This window comes from Mandrillus leucophaeus, unplaced genomic scaffold (genome assembly GCF_000951045.1).
Source record: "Mandrillus leucophaeus isolate KB7577 unplaced genomic scaffold, Mleu.le_1.0 Scaffold39, whole genome shotgun sequence".
Classification (NCBI taxonomy): domain Eukaryota; kingdom Metazoa; phylum Chordata; class Mammalia; order Primates; family Cercopithecidae; genus Mandrillus; species Mandrillus leucophaeus.
In genome coordinates, this window is record NW_012104142.1 from 5,017,585 (window position 1) to 5,034,876 (window position 17,292).

Consider the following 17,292-nt stretch of genomic DNA (forward strand, 5'->3'; position numbering starts at 1 on the left):
AACGTTGGTAATTTTGTGTTGCTTTCTTATAAAAACATTTGACCTTGAACAACACAATTTGAATTGCCCACTTATATATATGCGGATTTTTTTTTTTTTTTTTTTTGAGACAGAATCTTGCTTTGTTGCCCAGGCTGGAGTGCAGTGGTACGATCTCGGCTCACTGCAGCCTCTGCCTCCCGGGTTCAAGCGATTCTCATGCCTCAGCTTCCTGAGGAGCTGGGATTCAGGCACACACCACTATACCGGCTAATTTCTGTGTTTTTAGTAAAGACGGGGTTTCACCATGTTGGCTGGGCTGGTCTCAAACTCCTGGTCTCAAGTGATCAGCCCGCCTTGGCCTCACAAAGTGGTAGGATTACAGCCACTGCACCTGGCTCATATGTGAATCTTTTTTTTTTTTTTAGACAGAGTCTCACTCTGTTGCCCAGGCTGGAGTGCAATGGCACGATCTTGGCTCACTGCAACCTCTACCTCCCGGGTTCAAGTGGTTCTCCTACCTCAACCTCCCGAGTAGCTGAGATTACAGCTGTATGCCACTACACCCAGTCAATTCTTGTATTTTTAGTAGAGATGGGGTTTCACCATATTGTCCAGGCTGGTCTCGAACTCCTGACCTTGTGATCCACCCGCCTTGGCCTCTCAAAGTGCTAGCATTACAGGCATGAGCCACCACATCTGGCCACGTGGATCTTTTTTAAACCAAACATGGATTAAAATACAGTATTTGCGGGATGAAAAAAAATCCACATATATGGAGGGCCAACTTTTCCTATACATAGTTACTATAGGGCTGACTGAAGGACTTGAGTATGCACGAATTTTGCTATTTGCAGGGGTCCTGGCAACAATCCCCCAAGTATACCAAGGAATCACTATACTTTTTTGTTTGTTTTGTTTTTGAGACAGAGTCTCGCTCTGACACCCAGGCTGGAGTGAGGTGGCACAATCCTGGCTCACTTCAACCTCCGCCTCCCGGTTCAAGTGATTCTTGTGCCTCAGCCTCCCAAGCAGCTGGAATTACAGGTGTGTGCCAACATGCCCAGCTAAGTTTTGTATTTTTAGTAGAGACAGGGTTTCATCATGTTGGCCAGGTTAGTCTCGAACTCCTGATCTCAGTGATCCACCTGCCTAGGCCTCCCAAAGTGCTAGGATTACAGGCATCAGCCACTCCGCCCAGCCAAGATGACTATACTGATTTTTTATTTGGTGAGTCAGTCCTGAAGTCTGATTCCCTTCCACAATTTCCAAGGAAACCTTTTCTTTACTTTTCTAAATGCTTCTGTCTCTGAGTCTTCCTTTGACTTATGTATTTCCTTTTATATACATAAGAAAGTATCTAGAAGGAAACACAAGAAACTGTAACAAAGGTGATGACTGTCACAGAATCCTTGGTCTGTTGCTTTTCCAGCAGAAAACCTCTGTGGCTGGTGGCACCTTTGCCCAAATTTTGGTTGGGCCTGGTAGGCTTGTTTCACTCACTTGGCCTGGCAGGCTATGCTAGGCTTGCATACTGGCCAGGATCCCACGCCTGCCAAGGGTGAGCCAGGCATGGAGCATTGAGGGGTGTGTGAGTAAGCGATCATGGGGTCTGGCCATTGTGCACAGCCAGGCATGCTGGCTGCAACAGAGCCAGAAGCTCCAGGCACCACCACAGGTGGCAGCTCCCTGTGAGGCTGCAGCTGAACCAGGCATACTGCAAGCAGCTTCCATGGCTGGCACCAGGGAATGTGGTGGTGCTCAGAAGCTTGGAGACACCAGAAACTGAAGAACCCCTGGTGTCACAGCCCTGGCTCAGGGAGCTCCTAGGTCTGGGCTTCCCAAAGGACCACAGCTCTTCTCTCTTCTCCCCTTTTTGTCACCCACAATGTGATGAGCAAGGGACATGTTTCAGCCCTGTTTGTGTTACAGCTCTTTCAGCCCCACCATTCCGCAGGTCCTGAGTTCTTGTTTTGCATCCAGGAAGAATGAGGTACACAGACAAGTGGAGGGTGAGTAAGGCAAAGAGACGCTTTACTGAGCAACAGAACAACTCAGAGGAGACTCACTGAGTAGTGGTAGCTCCTCTCTGCAGGCAGGTAGTCCTGACAAGTGTCCAGCTCTCAGGAGAGGGGAGACCCACAGTGGGTAGCTCCTCTCCACAGGCGGGACGTCCTGACGAGTGTTCAGCTCTCAGCAGAGAGGAGACTGACAGTGGGTAGCTTCTCTCCACAGGCAGGTCATCCCATCCTTTGCCTGAGTCTGGTTGAGTCCTGGGTTTTTATGGGCTTCAGAGGGGAGGAAGTGGATGCTGATTGATCCATGGGAGGCCATGGGTGGGGCCAGAAAAGTACCTTAAGTTCTCATCCCGGTCCATGGGAACTAGCAGCCTGGCCCCCAGACCTAAGGCAGTCCCTGGCCTGAAGGTGGGGTTTCACTGGGGACCTGCCCCTTTTCGCCCAGGAACCTGTCTGCCTCCTGCTGCCATCCACAGTGCCCTGGCTGTTCATGCTGAGGGGTGCCTGCAGGCCCATGCCAAGCTGCCCTCAGTGGCCCCTTGGACTTTCTCCCATGCTCATGGGTGCCCAAAGTCTGGAGGGGGATCAAGATGGCAGAGGGTTGGTTTGTCAGCACTGCCCTGAGTACATGCACACCTGGCCAGGTTGTGACAGCACCAGGCTCGGCCACAACTTTGCTCTGAAATTGGAGCAGGCACCAGGAGTAAGCAGAGGCCAGGCATCAGGAGCAGGCACTTCCAAGCCTGTGGGGGCAGGAGGGCTTCCCAGATTCCGAGAGTGCAGCGATGCCTGGGTATGCAGCTGTGGCTGGGCAGCTGCAGCTGCACATGGGAGGGAAGGGCTCCCACTTGTTCCCAGCTCCTGCCAGCTCCATGGAGCGTGTAGGCCCAGCCAGGACTCCCCCACTGCAGCCAGCATCATGGCAGGAGCTGCTCCAGACTGGCTACTGCTGCCATCACTACCAGGGTAATGAGATGGGGAGGAATTAGAAGGAAGAGACATGACTAGAGGGACACTTTCACTGCATAGATCTTCATTTTTAATTTTGACAGTAACTGATAATTACCTATTCATAAGTCAATAAATTTAAAATAAAATAAAGAGTATATGTGATATAAATTATTTTGTTTTCTGGACTTAAGAAGTCAGAAGATATCTGAATCAGAATTAGATACGTGTTTTATTTTGGCATGTAATTATTTTGACAGGTGACAAATGTATATAAATCAGAGTAATTCACAAAATGTTTTATCATCTGTCAGTACACTAAGTTTATCACAAAAACCCATATATCAGGCTCTCACCTCAGGACGGTTGAGTTCTCCTTCTTCTTCTTCATAGGGACCACCAACAATGAATGCATCAGGAATGTTATTAGCTCCTGGAGCCAGAATGTTGGCAATTGGCCACTTTTTGGGCCGGGGAACAGGTTCTCTTTCCCCTCCAAGCTTCAGAGTTCCATTCTTAAATAAAATGGGATAGTCCTTCTACAGAAATAAATACCATACGTCAGGAAAGTTTGTAAAGGACTTTGAAATGGACAAGAAGATTAATCAAGTCTTTTCAATGGAATGCTGAGTGTTGTCAAACATACCCCACTATGATTAATCTGATTCTAGAGAGCGGCCTGTGCCTTTCATTGTCTTTGCACTATTTTACAACTCTGTAACTTATAGACATTTGATAATAATGCAAATTATTCTGGTTCATAAATATGCAGATACAGTTTGTCCAGTAGCAATGTAACTGATTATTTCCCTGAAGCTAATGACAAGTTTTGAATTATCGGCAAATTCATTTCAGCATTCCTGATGCCTATATACTCCTTTGAACTCATTGTCACATTTTACTGATTCCCTCACTAATAAGTTAAATAAAATCTTGGACCAACTTTTGTGTTATTTATTTTATACGAGAGTTGTGTTTATACCTGTTTAAAAATTATCCTTTAGAAAACAAACTAAAATCTGGCAAGGGGCTAAAAATATAGGCATTTTCATGTCTTATAACTTATCCAAAGAATACTTGCAGTAGAAAATTGGTAAAATACGTAAGTAGGCAATCTATAGAAGGGGAAATTAGAACATCCAACATTTAAATAAAAACATGCTACATTTCATTAATAATCAGTAAAGTGCACATTAAAACAATGAGGTATCAGCCAGGCAAGGTGGCTTAATGCCTATAATCCCAACACTTTGGGAGATAGAGCCAGGAGGATCACTTGAAGCCAGGAGTTCGAAACCAGCCTGGGCAACATAGCGAGACCCCTACATCTACAAAAAAAAAATTAAAAATTAGCCAGATGCAATGGCATGCACCTGTAAACCCAACTACGTAGGAGGCTGAGGTGAGAGGATTGCTTGAGTCCAGAAGTTCAAGATTACTGTAATCTATGATTGTGCCACTGCACTCCAGCCTAGGTGATGGAGTGAGACCCTGTCTCTTATTAATAGATAGACAGAGAGATATATAGATAGACAAAGGACAGGAACAAGAAGTTTACTGGAAAAGAAAACCAAATGGCCCTTAAATTAAAAGAAAGTTCTATTTCCAACACTATAGCAAACTAAAGTACAACAGATCCTTTATCAGCAACAAACACACAACAAACTAGATAAAGTAGAACAGCAACAACAACAAAAAGTTATATTTTATCACATAGCCAAGGTCAAAAGAAGTAAATGAAAGTCTAGGCTGGGCACAGTGGCTCATGCCTATAATCCCAGCACTTTGGGAGGCCAAGGCGGGCGGATCACAAGGTCAGGAGTTTGAGACCAGGCTGGCCAATATGGTGAAACCTCGTCTCTACTAAAAATACAAAAATTAGCTGGGCGTGGTGGTGGGTGCCTCTAGTCCCAGCTACTCGGGAAGCTGAGGCCAGGAGAATCGCTTGAGCCCAGGAGGCAGAGGTTGCAGTGAGCCGAGATCATGCCACTGTACTCCAGCCTGGGCAACAGAGCGAGATTCCGTCTCAAAAAAAAAAAAAGAAAAGAAAGTCTAAAAGTGCCAGAACTGGCAGCAGCAGCAGCAACTCAATACCCAAGGTATAAGCTCATGAGCTGATGCTGTGCCAACCTAGGAAATGTCAGACCCAGATACTACTATACAGAAGCAAGCATGGCCCTGTGCCCAGGCAGGACAGGAAGCTGGAACTAAGGCTGCTGCATAAAACTAGGACCTGGGCGTGGTGGCTCATGCCTGTAATCCCAGCACTTTGGGAGGCTGAGGCATGCAGATGACCTGAGGTCAGGAGTTCGAGACCAGCGTGGCCAAGACGGTGAAACCCCGTCTCTACTAAAATACAAAAAATTAGCTGGGCATGGTAGCGGGCACCTGTAGTTCCAGCTACTCAGGAGGCTAAGTCAGCAGAATTGCTTGAACCCGGAAAGCAGAGGGTGGAGTGAGCCGAGATCATGCCACTGTACTCTACCCTGGGTGACAGAGCGAGACTCCATCTCCATCTCCAAAAACAAAGCAAAAAAAAAAATCTAGAACCTGGAAGGGCAACCTTTCATCAAATATCAGAATAAAGGAGCCGTTTTCAAGTTTAAAATGATGCAAGAAACCTAAAAGAAAAAAATTTAACTATTAAAAAACTTTTGTATACCAAAGCAATGACCCAAATTAAAAATAAATAATAAACCAGAAATAAACATGATAAACTATAAATTGACAAACTTGAAAGAAAACATTATTTTTCTCTACATATGAATTTTTTTTTTGTTTTTTTTGAGACAGCATTTCACTCTTGTTGCCTAGGCTGGAGTGCAATCTTGGCACGATCTTGGCTCACTGCAACCTCTGCCTCCTGGGTTTAAGTGATTCTCCTGCCTCAGCCTCCCCAGTAGCTGGGATTACAGGCACCCACCACCATACCCGGCTAATTTTTTGTATTTTTAGCAGAGACAGGGTTTCACCATGTTGGCCAGGCTGGTCTCGAACTCCTAACCTCAGGTGATCTACCTGTCTCAGCCTCCCAAAGTGCTGGGATTAGAGGTGTGAGCCACCACACCCCAGCCAGAATTTAAAAAATCAGTAAGAAAAATACTGAGACCTCCAGAAGAAAAAAAAATAAAAGGTACTTTCAATTATCAAAATTAGCAAAAACAAAGAAAAAATTTTCAATACAATCCCAAAGTTGGAGAGAGGGCAATGCACAGATCTGCCTCATATAGCTATGTGAGTTGTTCCCTGGAAGGGTGATCAGCCATCTCATTTGCCTAGGACTGTCCCAGTTGTGGTACTGAAAGTCCCATATCCCAGGAACCTCCTAAGTCCTCAGCAAACTGAAGAGTTGCTACACAACTTTAGTGGGTCATTCACATACACGGCCCTGGAAATAAGACAAGTCAAAGTGTTAACTGAATAGAAGCCTTTTAGCAAGCAATTTAGAAATCTCCATCAAGAGCCTAAGAAACTCCATATCCAATCGTTCCTATACCTGGAAATGTGGCCTAAGAAAATAATCTGGAATTAAGAGAAAGTTTTGTTTAACAAAGCACATTGCACAAAATCTGCAAAATGTACACACAAAAATAATCTGTATAGAAATACACCAAAATTGGCCATTTTAAATGTCTTACATATTTTCTACCATACATTTATATAAATTATATTTAATGCACAATATATAATAAATATGTAAATCATAAACATTAAAATCTGTATGTAAAATAGAGATAAACTGTATTTTTCAAGCCTAAAATAAATCTCAGCTATTAGCAGTACAATGTTTTGAATGAAATCTTAGAGGTGAGGAAGAGATGACCATATCAGTACAGACATGTTTGAATCTCTATAAACATCTGGCAGTAGGGCTTTACCTCTCCAAGTGATGGAACTTGCAGACCGACCATGTAGTTCTGCCCAGGACCTGTTGGAATGAAGGATTCAGGCACAGAGTAAGCAGCCTCCAACGTGACCTTTAGTAGATTGCCCCCTGAGATCTGGGCTGTGGTCAGTAAAGGCTCTGCCACTAATACTTTAACTTCAAGACTGCACTGCTGTAAAAGAATAAAATCATGCAACATTTTGAAAATTGCCAGAGATCTTCCTTTTTTGCATTACCTCATTTGAATCTCATATTACTGTTCAAGATAAGAAGGTAAAGCTTAATTATATCCATAAGTTGAAATCATGTTCTCTAGGTCCCCTGAGTTGGAGATAGAGCCAAGAAGAGAATCTTATTCCTAAACTGTTCCCTTCCCACTCTACCATATTGAGGTAAAGTATATATATAAATACATATAAAACAGGAATTGTAAGAGTCTATTGAAATGTTGGCCAGGCATGGTGGCTCACTCCTGCAATCCCAGCACTTTGGGAGCTAAGGCAGGTGGATCACCTGAGATCAGGGGTTCAAGACCAGCCTGGCCAACACAGTGAAAACCCATCTCTACTAAAAATACCAAAATTAGCCAGGCATGGTGGTGCACGCTTGTAGTCCCAGCTGCTGGGGAGGCTGAGGCAAGAGAATTGCTTGAACCCAGGGAGGCAGTGAGCTGAGATCGTGCCATTGCACTCTAGCCTGGTCAACAAGAGTAAAACTCCATCTCAAAAAAAAAAAAAAGGTCGACAGAAGTTGCACATGAGTAAGTGAGATTGGGTGCTTTTTTGCTAGTCTATATTTTATTATTATTATTGTAATTTTTAAATTAAATTAAATTAAATTTGAGACAGAGTCTCGCTCTGTTGTCCAGGCTGGAATACAGTGGCACGATTTCGGCTCACTGCAACCCTGCCTCCTGGGTTCAGGTGATTCTTCTGCCTCAGCCTCCTGAGCAGCTGGGAGTACAGGCGCACACCACCACGCTCAGCTAATCTTTGTATTTTTAGTAGAGACGGGGTTTCAACATATTGGCCAGGCTGGTCTTGAACTCCTGACCTCGTAATTCGCCCGCCTTGGCCTCCCAAAGTCCTGGGATTACAGGCATGAACCACCGCACCCGGCCTATTTTTGTAATTTAAATGTAATGCTTTGTAATAAGAAAATATTTTTTTCTGATAGATATGTATATATTCCACATAAATAGGTATAGACATATATGTGTATACCTCTGACATTTTCACTCAGGATACATACAAAGTAGGTTTTAAATGTGTATTGAGGCTGGGCAAGGTAGGCTCTCGCCTGTAATCCCAGCACTTTGGGAGGCCAGGGCAGGCATATTACCTGAGGTCAGCAGTTTGAGACCAGCCTGACCAACATGGTGAAACCCCATCTCTACTAAAAGAGAATATACATAAAAATTAATCGGGCAGAGTGGTGGGTGCCTGTAATCCCAGGTACTCGGTAGGCTGAGGCAGGAGAATCGCTTGAACCCAGGAAGTGGAGGTTGCAGTGAGCCGAGATCATACCATTGCACTCCAGGCTGGGCAACAAGAGCAAAACTCCATCTCAAAAAAAAAGAATGTGTATCGAATGCTAGGCACTCTGCTCCATCACTAGGGATATAAAGACAAAGAAGACATAGTTCCTTTCAACATAGAACTCATGTCATAGTGCCAAGATTTATGCGAAATCTATACTAGAGACCTGTACAAAATGCTGCAGTCAAGGAAACCAAGGAGGGAGTGAATAATTATTTGGCTGGGTTGACATTTATAGGATAAATAGGCATTTACAACCTGGATTAGCAGAGGAAGGAAAGAAAAAACCATTCTGGATAAGAACAGTTTTTGTGGGCTGGTCCAAAGGTAGTGAGTTATTTCAACTGACTGTTCGCAGTCAGTTACAGATCAAATTCTTTGTTCTATTCTTTCCCGTGTCTCACTACTGCACTTGGCTGGTCTTAGGGGGCAAAAACAGTCTATGTAAAGAGGGATTGGAACAGTATGGTATCTTCCATTTAGGTATATGTAAGTAATTCAGGATTCTGGAACTTCAAGTATTAATATAAGGAAAGGAGTAATGAGAGATGAGGTTGAAGGGGGAGGCTTCCATTATAAAGGATGCTGTATCCCTGCTAAGCAATCTGGACCTTAACTTGTAAGCAGCGGGTGAATTCATGAACTACACAGTACTAAGTAGGGGAAGAGATAAGATCAGATTCACTTTCAAATCATTGTGCAAGCCATGGGGAGGTTGAACTGGAGGGAGGTAAAGGTAGGTACAAGGCTATTTGTAACTATCCAAGTGAGAGATAATAAGGCAATAAAGAGTAGGAATGAAGCCAAAAAGAAAACCTAAAGACACTTAGAAGATGGAAAAGGCAGAATTTGGTGAAAGGCAGATTTGAGGATTGGCTGTAGTTAGGGTCTGAGGGAACAGTCATAGATATAATTTAGGTTCTATGTTCCATGATTTCATGGACGGGTGATGCCACTAGTCAAAAAACTAAGATAAAAGGAAGAGTAGGTTTCAGGGAAGATACTGAGTTCCATTTTGGAATGTTGAGTTTTAGGTGCCTATGAGATAACATTATAGAGATATACAGTAGGTGCTTATAAAGTCTGATATTCTAGAATTCCAGAAAGGGGTCTGGGCTAGAACTGTTGGATTAGAAATTTTCAGTGAGAGGCATGCTCCCATGCCCTAAAGTATATGAGGTGCTTTCATATACTATTTGATCCATCAGGACATACATAGCTCAAGAGTTATTTCCATGGTTAAGCCTTCCTTGCCTCTACCCGTGGACAAAGTAACTGATACCTGCTCTATGCCCATGTGCCTCGCTTCACCATTTAACCACACTGGGTTGTAATCTATGATATGTATATTGTGGGCTTTTCAAAGTAGGACTCCGCCTTATTATCTTTGTCTCCCAGAATCTAACACTAAGTGTGCTGTGAGAAGAAAATGCCCAATGCATTACACTTAACTGAACTGAACCTTAATAGAAGACAGAATTGTTACACAGAATGGCAGGCTGAAATGTTGAGAGCTAAAACTCTGATTACCTTAGCACTTGATCTAGGAGTTTCTAAGGGTGAGCCTTGCACAGGGTGCAATGGAACTGTTGTTTGAAATGAACTCTGTCCTGCAAAAAGAAGCCCAAGTTGAGCCAAAGAAGAAAGGGTTAAGTTGGGATGACTGCAGGCAGAGATAAATGTGCCCACTTCACCCCTCAAATGCCTCAAATTCATTGAGGCTAATTTCTATATCTCTCTGGGGCTAAGTTTTTATGAGCTTTGCCATTTCTGCTTTTGGGCAAAGCACACATCTGACCTTCCAGTAAGGGAAGAAGGTCCACCACCGCCTGACCAAGAATTAAGGTCTTCTCTTCTTTCTGTTTCTTTTCCTTTGGTAAAACTTCAGTCACAGTTACTAGAAAAATCAAAACAAAGAAAATGAGACATTTAAAACATCCACCCGATAACCAAGGTGCAACACGCAAAGCATTGGCAAAGATATGTACGTTAAAAAAAATTAACTTGAAAGTAAAGAAGGCATCAACATCAGTGACTTCTGATGGAAAATACCGGACCACTTCAGAGACTTTTGAACATTTTGCCTGCAAGTTATAATAAGAAATAGGTTTTAGATCATAATCATGTACATGCATGTGTATAAAAGTAACTGAGGCTGGGCGCAGTGGCTCACGCCTGTAATCCCAGTACTTTGGGAGGCCGAGGAGGGCAGATCACCTGAGGTTGGGAGTTCGAGACCACCCTGACAAACACGGAGAAACCCCGTCTCTACTAAAAACACAAAATTAGCCAGGCATAGTGGCCCATGCCTGTAATCCCAGCTACTCGGGAGGCTGAGGCAGGAGAATCGCTTGAACCTGGGAGGCGGAGGTTGTGGTGAGCCGAGATCAAGCCATTGCACCCAGCCTGGGCAACAAGAGCGAAACTCCGTCTCAAAAAAAGAAAAGAAAAAAAAAGTAACTGACACATATGATTATATAACAAAGCTTCATATAATATTAATCTTTACTAGGTCAAAATCCTTAGTTATTTTCTATTCTATTTCATATAGAAGAAATTACTGGTCATAATGCCCATCAATTGATCTTACGAATGGCTAAAAAGTCACAATTTGAAGTTTGAAAAACACTGCTCTAGGGTGGGCGAGGTGGCTCAAGCCTGTAATCCCAGCACTTTGGGAGGCCAAGGCAGGCGGATCACGAGGTCAGGAGATTGAGACCATCCTGGCTAATACGGTGAAACCCCGTCTCTACTAAAAATACAAAAACAAAATTAGCCAGGCATGGTGGCGGGCGCCTGTAGTCCCAGCTACTCAGGAGGCTGAGGTAGGAGAATGGCGTGAATCCGAGAGGCAGAGCTTGCAGTGAGCAGAGACTGGGCCACTGCACTCCAGCCTGGGCGACAGAGCGAGACTCTGTCTCAAAAAAAAAAGAAAAAGAAAAAAGAAAAAGGAAAACATTGCTCTAGATCCCCTATATTGCCTACCATAAGGCTTGACACATTTTGGAGTAATCCTGTAGCACGCAGAGTATGTACAAAGTTTTTCACTGCAGCATTACTCTGTGTGCTTAACACTTATTATAACAATTTCAAAATTTCAAATACACAAAGTAGAATAGTGTAACAACTATCCATATAACCATAATCTAAATTTAACAATTTTTTTGCTTCATCATATGTAGCTTTGTTTGCTCAAATACTTTTATCATATTTTCTTTGTTTGCTGAAGTACTTTTCAAATAAATTACAGACATCATGACATTTTACTCCTAAATACCAAAATACACAAATCCCAAGTAAGATATTTTCCTAGAAAACCACAATCACTTTACCACATTTGGCAAGTGTGTGATAATAGCATTAAATAATTCCTTAATTCATCTAGTGTCCAGTTGATATTTAACATTTCCCAATTATCCCCAAATTTATTTTATAGCTGGTCTGTTCAAACCAGAATCCACTCAAAGACCACGTGTTGCATTTGGTTGTCATGTTTCTTTTCATTTAGACCAGTCCCCCCTTTCCACATACTTCTTCTCTCAAACATTTCTCTCTTTTGTTGAAGACACCAGGCCAATAGTTATACAGAATGTTACACGTTCTAGATTTGTCTCGTTTTATTCCTCATAGCATTTAATTTGTTTCTCATTTCCTGTGTTTCCTACTTGGGTTCAGTTTCAGCGTTTTCAGCAAGGATAATAGAGTTTGATAACATATTTACCTATGTGGTATGTTATCAAACTCTGTGACCTTTGTAACCTGACAGATGAAAATAGCATCTAAGCATAATTTTATTTTTTGTATTAGAATCAGGTTGAAATTTTTTCCATATATTTAAGGACCAGTTATAGTTTCTTTTCCATGAACTTTTCATATTCCTTTCATATGTTTTATATACTTTTCCATTAGATTCTTGCTCTTATTAATATGCAAGAGCTCTTTAAAGGTAAATTTGCCTTCTGTCTAGAAATGAATTGCAAATTGTAATCCAGTTTGTAGCTTGTCTTTTACAGTTGCTAATGAATATATATATATATATTATTTTTCTGTGGTTTCTACAGTTGTGAAATACTTATAAAGGCTTCATCTCTCGATTATTTTAACTCCATGATTTCTTATGGTAGTTACACGATTTAATTTTTTACCCACATTTTATCCAGCTGGTATTTATTTTGGTAGTTTGTTTGTTTGTTTTTCAAGACCAGGCCTCACTTTGTCGCCTGGGCTGGAATGCAGTGGTGTGATCTCAGCTCACTGCAACCCCTACCTCAAGGGCTCAAGTGATCCTCCCACCTCAGCCTCTGGAGTAGCTAGGGCTACAAGTGCTCACCACCACACCCAGCTAATTTGTGTGTGTGTGTGTGTGTGTGTGTGTGTGTGTGTATATATATATATATATATTTTTTTTTTTTTTTTTCCTGAGATGGAGTCTCGCTGTGTCGCCCAGGCTGGAGTGTAGTGGCGCAGTCTCAGCTCACTGCAAGCTCCACCTCCTGGGTTCACGCCATTCTCCTGCCTCAGCCTCCCAAGTATCTGGGACTATACCCGGCTAACTTTTTGTATTTTTAGTTGAGACAGGGTTTCACCGTGTTAGCCAGGATGGTCTCGATCTCCTGACCTTGTGATCCGCCTGCCTTGGCCTTCCAAAGTGCTGGGATTACAGGTGTGTGTGAGCCACCACGCCCAGCCCCAAAGTGTTGGGATTACAGGCATGAGCCACTGCACCCAGCCACTGTTTTTTGTTTGTTTGAGACAGAGTCTCGCTCTGTCACTCAGGCTGGAGCGCAGTGGTATGATCTTGGCTCACTGCAACCTCCACCTCTCAGGTTAAGTGATTCTCCTGCCTCAGCCTCCTGAGTAGCTGGGACTACAGGCACGCTCCACCACCCCCAGCTAATGTTTGTATTTTGAGTAGAGATGGGGTTTCACCATGTTGACAGGCTGGTCTTGAACTCCTGACCTTGTGATCCACCCACCTCAGCCTCCCAAAGTGCTGGGATTACAGGCTTGAGCCACTGTGCCTGGCCCATTACATTTTTTTAATTCAATTGAGATCTTCCAGTTCTTGGAATGACTTATGGCTTTCAGGTGAAACCTGGACTTTTCCTGTTGTTATGAATCTCTGGATCTCACTTACACCTTCTGTTTTCAGCTGGCGTTTTCCAACACCACCCCAACAGAAGAAGGAAGGAGATGTTGCCTCATTACTGCCAAGTTGGGGGTGGAAGTCTAGGTTCCCTACTCAGCCTCCGCTGACACCTGATGTGGACAGTTCCTCATTACTGTTGAGCAGGGGAATTGGAGTCCTGATTCCTTACTTGGTTTCCACTGATACCACAGTGGGTGTGGACTCATTACACCTGGGTGATGGTGAAAGCTCTGACTCTAAACTAGGCCTCCTCTGATACCACTCCAGTGGGAAGCAAAAGGGCACCTTGTTACTGACAGTTTGGGAGAGAAGTGCAAGATTCCTGTGGTCTCCACTAACATTATGAGGGGTGGGAAGGGGAATCATTACCAGAGGGGATAAAAGTCCTGGTTCCCTACTTGGTCTTCTCTGACATCACTAGGGTAATGGAGAATCTCATTTTTGAGCTTTGTGAGAGTGGAAGTCTAAGCTCTCCACTCAGCTTGATTGAGGGTGGGGGCTACAGTTTTTTTTCCTATGGTTTTTAGCTGGAGTAAGGAATTACTCTCTAAAACTTTTCTGTCTTATTAGGCTGCCCCTTTCATAGTCTTTTGGCTAAACAGAGCAGACTTTTATCAGGCTTGCTTTCTTTTTTCTTTTTTTGGTCTGTGCCCATTGGTGTCTCCAGGTTGCCACCTTCTTCAGCAAGAAGTATGGGATATATAAGGCAAAAAGAAAACCCAAGGAACTCACCACTGTGTCATTCCCCAGGTCCCAAGTTTCCTTCTCTCCACCTTTCAGAGTCTCTTATTTTTATATATAATGTCCAGGGTTTGTAGTTGTATTCAGTGGGAGGAATAGAGAAAAGTACATCTATTCCATCTTCTCAAAAGTTTTGCTTTTAATCCTTTTTATTTCTAATTAATGCACTTAAGATTATAAATGTACCTCTAAGTACAACTTTAACTATATCCCACGAATTCTGATATTTGGTGTTTTACTGTTGATCTCTTCCAAATGCTTTGCAATTTTTATTATGACTTTTTTATTTGTCCCATAAATTATTCATAAGTATGTTTTTAAATTTCCAAATAGTATTTTGGCTATCTTTTTGTTATTGATTTCTAATTTTGTTGATTGTTACATTTTGGCAGAAAAGGTGTCTGTATGCTATTGATCCTTTGATCTATGGTAGGACTTGCTTTATCGCTTAGAATGTGGCCAACTGCTATCATAAAAATGCTCCTCCTGTGTTTTAAAAACACATATATTCTTTAATGGTTAGTACAAGCCTATGATTATTCCTAGGGAAGACTTTTTTCTCTACCCAGGATCTAGACAGAGATGCTTAAGCAGATTTTATTTTCCTGGTCCATACTTTTTGAGATCTTAACTTGTGATGGGGAGGTGATCTCAGTCTCTATTCCCCCATCAACAGCAGCCAAAGGTTTTTTGTCCTTCTGAGAGCATTAAAACCCAAGCCCCTAGGTTTTGGAGTACTGCCTTCTCTCTGCACACTTCCACTAACACATACACACCAACAGCAGCTGTTCAAGATTTCCAGGTAAGTGCCCTTTCTTTCTCATGATTTTAGTTACATGTTTAAAAGAATGTTTTGGTTCTACTTTTCCCATCTGACATGATAGGGAAGAAGGCAATCAGGACATTGATTTTTAGAACCACAAGGACTTACAGAACACAGGTTTGTGAGCGAGGTCATCTAAAGTGATTCCTCCTTCAGGTTTAAACTCAAAACTGCTAGTGAAGTTGTATTTTGCACTTCCTTCTGGAGAAACAGTAATTTTTGCAGAGTCTCCCAGAACCACTTGATTGAATTCTGCCCGAATAAAGGTAACTGGAGTATCTCCTTTAAAACCTTTCTGTTGGCAGAAACACACCACTTTACAATTATATTTAAATAGAGAATTTTCCTACACATCTGGCAACCCATTTTGATTTGGGCTAAATAGCATTTTTCATTTTTTCCTAACAAGCAACATCACAAATACAAAAGGAATAGGTAGAAAAATAATTAAACAAATCTAGTTTTACTTAAATGCAACATTCCATTTAAGTGCTGTTATGTTGGAGTTTTGAAAACAACATTTATTGTGTTTCACCTGATAATAGAAGTATACTGAGGAACATTTTTAAAAGAAAGAAAATTAATTACCTGCAATCTTACTGTAACATGTAAGCATTATTAACATTTTAGAATATATTTTCTAGTGTTTTGTTGTGAATATATGGATGTGCACGTGTATACCCATACACACACACAGATACATTTTTATATATGCATTTTAAAACAAAGTGGAGCTCATTAATTACATTCTCTTTGAAATGATCTTTTTAAACTTAATATACTGAATATTTTCCCATTTCATTATACTCCTAATTTTTAGTACATCACATTGTTGTTGTTGTTATCTTAATTAATCAAATAGAATTAATCACAAGGGAAACTCTGGAAGAATTCAGATCCTTCTCAGGAGAAAGGGAAAAAAATTATATGTGAACTGCTGTCTAGGGAAACTAAAACCACTGTTTCTTTCATCCTATTAAATTTAGTATTCAAATTGCCGAGTATTTGAGACACACAGTAATGTGACTTGGAGATCACAGACTAACAATAAGGAACACTGAGGCGGAATGTCACTGCTATATAAAGCCAGGAGGTTTGGAGGTAGAGAATGAAGCAAAATTCCATTACTCCTGCAGGTACTCCCAAACTAAGGATTTTGTAAATTTCCAAAAGTAACTTTACCAAATCATATCCCTCTGTCACAGTGATCTGCACGAGTCTGCCTGTTGATGGCACTTGCTCCATATCACCAACTGGGAAAAGTCCCTCTGGTTTTCTTTGGTCTCTGTAAACAGAATGAATCAACCTGTCCCCTCATGTACCAGAGCTGCAAAAGTACCCATATTCCATCATAACCAATACCAGGGAGAACCTAAGGAAATACCATAGTCCAGCACTGTTTTATTCCCCACATCCAACCTTTGCTGCTGGACAGGCAGTGCTTTAGGGAGCTGGTCACAAGGATGATTTCACTGGTTAGCGCTAAAAGATGTTTATACAGGTAACTAACCCATTAAGCACAAAGTCTCACAAGACAAAGTAGGAACACCTTGACCTCCCATACCCTACATCAGGGGTCCCCAGCCCGAGTCATGAACCAGTACCAGCCCGTGGCCTGTTAGGAACCGGGCCGCACAGCAGGAGGTAAGCAGCAGGCAAGCAAGCAAAGCTTCAATTCTATTTACAGCCATTCCACATCACCTGCATTACCACCTGAGCTCTGTGTCCCGTCAGATCAGTGGCGGCATTAGATTCTCACAGGAACGTGAACCCTATTATAACTGAGTACATGCAAAGGATCTAGAATCAAATGCCTGATTTGTCACTGTCTCCCATCACCCAGAGATAGAACTGTCTAGCTGCAGGAAAACAAGCAGGGCTCCCACTGATTCTACATTATGGTGAGTTGTATATTTCACGATATAGGCTGGGCGCAGTGGCTCATGCCTGTAATCCCAGCACTCTGGGAGGCGAGGCGGGCGGATCACGAATCAGGAGTTCGAGATCAGCCTGTCCAATATGGTGAAACCCCATCTCTACTAAAAAATACAAAAATTAGCCGGGTGTGGTGGCATGCGCCTGTAGTTCCAGCTACTTGGGAGGTTGAGGCAGGAGAATCACTTGAACCTGGGAGGTAGAGGTTGCAGCAAGCTGAGATCACACCACTGCACTCCAGCCTGGGCGACAGAGTGACTCCGTCTCAAAAAAAA

General features: G+C 42.5%; 1 protein-coding gene across 1 annotated transcript in view; it reads right to left on the minus strand.

The window, feature by feature from the left end:
- The window catches only part of CFAP70 (cilia and flagella associated protein 70), a 121,636-nt gene that overhangs the window by 101,004 nt on the left and 3,340 nt on the right, over positions 1 to 17,292 (minus strand). The window contains exons 2-7 of the mRNA XM_011991181.1: positions 16,265 to 16,367; positions 15,191 to 15,377; positions 10,168 to 10,266; positions 9,900 to 9,979; positions 6,824 to 7,003; positions 3,302 to 3,484 (exon numbers count right to left, since the gene is read on the minus strand). Of these exons, the coding sequence (XP_011846571.1) occupies positions 3,302 to 3,484; positions 6,824 to 7,003; positions 9,900 to 9,979; positions 10,168 to 10,266; positions 15,191 to 15,377; positions 16,265 to 16,327 (792 nt within the window). The 5' untranslated portion in view covers positions 16,328 to 16,367. The remainder of the gene's footprint in view (positions 1 to 3,301; positions 3,485 to 6,823; positions 7,004 to 9,899; positions 9,980 to 10,167; positions 10,267 to 15,190; positions 15,378 to 16,264; positions 16,368 to 17,292) is intronic.